The sequence below is a fragment of the Apium graveolens genome, chromosome 2 (genome assembly GCF_009905375.1).
Source record: "Apium graveolens cultivar Ventura chromosome 2, ASM990537v1, whole genome shotgun sequence".
Classification (NCBI taxonomy): Eukaryota; Viridiplantae; Streptophyta; class Magnoliopsida; order Apiales; family Apiaceae; genus Apium; species Apium graveolens.
Genome location: NC_133648.1, coordinates 275,798,422 through 275,803,819, shown reverse-complemented (window position 1 = coordinate 275,803,819; position 5,398 = coordinate 275,798,422). Strand labels below are relative to the sequence as shown.

The window sequence follows — 5,398 nt, the reverse complement described above, 5'->3', positions numbered from 1 at the left end:
ATCATCTTCCTTCCTTATTATTATTATATTAATATTTGAAAAGATATGGACAAAGAGTGGAACAAAGAGAGAGAAATGTAAAAAGAAGAGAGATAAACGAATTTTTTATTACTAAAAATATTATAAGGGAGCACTAGAAGTTTCTTAAAGATAAAAAATGAAGTTCATGTTTTAGTGATATAAGAAAGTACTAAGACACTATTGGAGTGCCATATTTTGTCAAAATCTTATAATTGAACTTAAGAGCTCATACAAGTGAGCTGTTGACTTACCCTTAGCGACATGAGTATTCAAATTTGAAGAGAAGGTTTCTGATAACTAACAAACTGTATTGTAGTTTTCACTCAAGTACAGGAAATGCAGTGCGGTTTCTACCTAAGCTGTTTTTAGCTATTTAAACTGATTTTGCAAGGTGGAGAAGATAAGGCAAATCGAGTTTAAATAATAAGGAAGATCAAAGGACTGACAGGGTATTTGTCTAACATGCAAGCACTCATATACAAGGAAATGAACAAAAGTCAGTTACATATAATAACAAAAACTGGAATTTCGGAAACAGCTCCAGCATCTAGCTGAAATATTCATATTATTTGATATCTCTCCCCCAAACCTATTAATCATATCAATGTTGCAAACACCTTCAGCATCTGGTTGAAATATACATAAATAGGCAGATTTCTATTCCTCGAACCCTTTCAATCATATAGGTCTACCTTTAGGAACTACTAGATTCTTCAGCCACATGTAGATAGGAACTAATACGTAGTATAATCCAGCCAAGGAACCTAGAATGAGGCGCGTCAAGAAAGCAATTGGACTTTCAGGCTTTTCGACCTCCTCAACCTTTGGGGGCAGCTGCAACAATACAGAAAACCATGATTAATAAAATATTATCTACAGACAGGCCAAAAGAATGATAATGAACTGGTCATGAAGTCGATTAGATTTAAGGCAGAATTATATATCTGCATATACCTCCAGATTAGGCTAATACTCCTGATAAAACAATATGCGAAAGTGTCAGATGGAAAAATCATGTGGAGATGGATGCAACAATTTTCTTCAACTAACATGCTTTTGGACTACACATCTTAACATAGAAAGGCCCAGGAGTCTAATGAAAAGGGCCCAAAAAAAAGATAGAGTATTTTTAGAGGAGCAACACACCAGTCAAATGCTATCAACACCCAAATTGAATGTACGCCTGGTCCTATATATGAATTACTTCAAATATAATCACGTGCTATTCTAATTTTTTGTACAATGTTCATTTATATAATCTGTAATCCAGTATTGATACGCTAAAAGAAGGTGTATAAAAAGCGCGGTTTCTGTGTGGAATTGACTCTGTAAAGTTCTTAGTCAGATGTGGTACACGTGAATTTGTAAAATGTGCAGTGTTGTACCAAAAATTAAGATGGACCAAGAAAGGGTCAAATCAATATAAGTATTTATCTTAATAAATGCCCCATGGGCCATAAAAAATGATACGTAACCAATTACAGTCAAGAACAAACATGATACATACATTTGCAAATTTCTTTTAAAGGCAAACAATCACAATAATTATAAAGAAGCTATGGGGCTTATAATTCAAGCTATTTTTTTCTTGTACTTGCAACTGCAAGTTAAAATTTCCGACCAAAAGGAAATTGGAGATTTCCATTTAATTTTAATGAATGAACATGTGAAAAAAAGAATAGCGCCATTACAATGTCATAAGGGTGCTAAATTTAATCCCACAAACAACTGATATCAAAGACGGGATACGTACCCATATTGCATTATCTACGACATTAAGAAAAACCATGATAAAACTGAAGTGAAGTGTGAGAAGGTTAACAAGACATGAAGATGCCGACACATGGCTAAAAAAATAATGAATGATATACAAAACAAAATTTACCTGCAGAGGAGAATCGCCTGACGCAGGCTTAACACCTGTAACAGAACATCCCATAATCAGTCCATGTCTACGAACTCCACGATACCATTTTGGACCTATCCTTTTTAGCTGGACATTCTTGAATCCAGCCTTCTCAAACCACTCAATGTACTCTTCCTCTTTGGGGAAGAGCATCCACACGTCTGCGAAAAAACGTGACAACCAAAAAGTAGGGTAGACAGGGCCAATTACACATGCTTTCCCTCCCAATTTTATTACCCTGTATGCTTCCCTGATGCCACGTTGAGGATCTGGCCAATACTCAATACTAGAAAGACAACAACAGAATCCTATTAGAGATGTATTGTAATGTGAAAGGTCTACTTAGCTCTTGAACTTGAACAGTAATACAGTAAGTATTAAATGTAGTACCACTCCTTGTAACATAAAATAAAATACAATTACGAACATAAAACAACAACTGTTACTGCCATTTAATTTCCAAAGTTTGTCCTTTATAGGATTATCTAATACCACAGAAAACAGCTTCTCTTCATGAAGTAATACTCTACTTTTCATTTGCTAACAGATTCATGGTCTCTTCATTTTATAACTTATTCAAAATTTGCAAAAAATTAAACAAAATTTACCAAAAGAATTTCTCCAACAACCATATTAAGGTCATTGCCTGCAATTCTGTGTTGTTCATTAAAAAGGCATCACACGCACGCTTACAAGCAAACACATATGTGCCAGGGAAACAGTAAGATATTTGAGTTGAGACCCCTTGGTATTTGTGTGAATATATAAATCAGTAATTGTGAATCTAAGTAATGAACTATATGTTGAAACAAAACATCAGTATGCACAGGAAGACCAAAGATGGTTCTAGGCACAATCTTCAAACTTACAAATCCTAAAATTTAAGTATAACGTCAATGCAACTGGGAGACACAAATTCAATTTATGTCATAAAACTCAATTTTATCCACTTTTCAGTACATCAGTCATTCACCTAAGAGGAAGATCCTCCGCATCTCCCTCAATTATTTTACAATCTTTCACTCTTAATTTGATCTATATTTCTCTTCTCAAATATAGCCTATGAACTAGGCACCCTCGCAAACAAATAATGTAACATCTTATTGTTATCCGGTCATTATCATATGGCAAAAGTTATAATATCAAAATGCAAACATTAAGGGTATCTATAAAACTCAAATATAATCAACACTATATGACCGTGCAAGGAACACTAGACAAACTTAAAGATACTAATTCTACAAGAGCATCTCTAATGGGGTTGGCTATAATCGTTGGCTAAATTGGACCAGTAAGACATTATGTAAAATTTACTGAACCTGTAAGACATTTTGCTTTGATGGTATTGTCTATATTGGTTGGCTATAATTTTAAAATATTATGTTATTAATATTTAGATTGTTATAAATAGAATATATCAGTTTAATATGGTAATAAATGATGTGTAATCTTCCTACAGGCCTGTAGAAGTTCGACAAATATAGTCATTGGCTAAAATTATAGGTATGGTTGGAGTGCGAATTTTTGAAGAGATTAGCTATATTTTTAGTTTTGGTATGTCAACTCAATATTTAGCTAAGGGCTCTTCATGATAGGAGATGCTCTATAAATCAACAGCTCTAAAATTACTACTAAATATAATGAATATTTATTGGCTGTGGGCGAAGAACACATAGATTTGCAACTTAAAGCTAACTAAACTAAGCTAACATTATTACCAAGTAATAACATCAAAACTCCAAAGTGATATACCTTCCTGCTGATACATATCTATCAGCATAATCAGTTTTAAACGGAAGATTTTCCGCATCTCCCTCGATTATCTTACAATCCTTCAAAGGCTCCTTTTCCTTAGCTTTAGCAAGCTGATGAGGAGACTGATCAAGAATAGTAACATTCTTGGCATCGACATGTTTTACGATACCCAAAGTAGTGAACCCTGTTCCTCCACCAACATCAACCACCAACATATTCCTATTACTCAAATCAGCAGGCTCAAGTGCATCATCTCTCATATCTTCAGTCCAATGTCCAGGATTAATGACATGGTCATACACAATTGACAAGAATCTATAAAACCAAAAAGCCTCTTTCTTGTTTTGAATAAACCTAGGCTGTGAAGATGGTCTTGCAGCTGAAGCACTACATTTAGGCACAAAGGTTACACCTTTACTTCTAAAGTTGAGATTTTTTTTACCATGAGAAGTAAAACTAAGCTTTGCAAAAGGCTTGCCATTGAAATTTGACCTAATAACACCTAGCCCATTTGGCGTAATTCCTCTAATAAGTGTGAGATTTTCAGTTCCACTTAGCATTGAAGAAGCCATGAAATGAAGAAATAAAAAATACCCAGATAAGATAACTTACAAAATGAGAGTTTGTGTGATTGAATTGAAGATTGTAGCAACTTGGCTTCAGAACTAGTGCATGCTCTTGCTCAATAGTTGCAACTATTCTACACTTTGGTGATTATACTACGGAACATGTATCTAAGACTAAGACCGAGACAGGAAGGGCCCAGAAACCAAGAAACCTTAGCTCTTCAATAGCTTTCTGTGGTGGTGATGGTGTATCTGTTTGGTTATTCTAGTGGCCTAGATTTTCCATATATTGATTATTTATGAAACAATTTTGATTTAAATGACGAATATTTTTGTTACAATTCATCTTTATAAGTAGTGAACTTTTATAAGTAGGGCTGTTCACGAACCGAGCCGAGCCGAGTTATGATTGAACTGAGCCGAGTTTTAATTTTTTTTCTGACGAACCGAGCCGAGCCGAGCTTTCTTATCGAACAAAAATCGTGTTCGAGCTCCAGCTCGTTAACTAACGAGCCGAACACGAGCTTGTTCGCGAACATAAACGAGCTGAGCTGAGCCGAGCCGAGTCGAGCTAGAAAAATTCTAGTCAACCGATGTTTGACTGTGTAAATAACTTATCAAATAATTTTTTTTTAAAATTTGGTTATATCACTAAAATATATATAACTTGACATCCATACGGCTGGATCGAGGCAAAATATTTTTAAAAAAATCGAAACACCAATTAATGACTAAACACTAGTTATTGGTAATAGTCAAACTAATACTTGACTGTTAAAATAACAAACCAAATAAAATTATTTTGATCCGAAAATTTGGTTATATCATTAAAATATATTTATTTTGATATCCATACGGTTGGATCAATTAGAAATAATTTTAAACAAGTCGAGATACTAATACATGATTAAACACTAGTTACTAGTACTAGTCAAACTAATGTTTGACTGTTAAAATATCAAACCAAATAAAATTATTTTGATATGTAACTTTGGTTATATCAATAAAATGTATATATTATGACATCCATACGGTTGGATCAATATAAAGTATTTTTAAAATAATCGAAACAACAAATCAGGACTAAACAATAGTTAATGGTAATAATCAAACTAATACCTGACTATTAAAATAACAAACTAAATAAAAT

At 33.6% G+C, this 5,398-nt stretch overlaps 1 protein-coding gene across 1 annotated transcript; it reads right to left on the bottom strand.

Moving 5' to 3' along the window:
- Positions 1-508: 508 nt before the first annotated feature.
- LOC141708504 (2-methyl-6-phytyl-1,4-hydroquinone methyltransferase, chloroplastic-like) lies at positions 509-4,516 on the bottom strand. The gene is made up of 3 exons (XM_074512165.1): positions 3,680-4,516; positions 1,907-2,213; positions 509-855 (listed from the first exon to the last, which is right to left on the bottom strand). Exons 1-3 carry the CDS (start codon positions 4,252-4,254, stop codon positions 700-702), a joined length of 1,038 nt encoding a protein of 345 aa, XP_074368266.1. The 5' UTR covers positions 4,255-4,516; the 3' UTR covers positions 509-699.
- Positions 4,517-5,398: the final 882 nt, after the last annotated feature.

Coding starts and splice junctions, on each gene's coding strand:
- LOC141708504 (XM_074512165.1), bottom strand. CDS start 4,254: ATGGCTTCTTCAATGCTAAGTGGAACTGAAAATCTCACACTTATTAGA. Junction 2,214..3,679: donor AGATATGTATCAGCAGGAAG/GTATATCACTTT, acceptor TTGTCTTTCTAG/TATTGAGTATTGGCCAGATC. Junction 856..1,906: donor CAGGCGATTCTCCTCTGCAG/GTAAATTTTGTT, acceptor GTATTGTTGCAG/CTGCCCCCAAAGGTTGAGGA.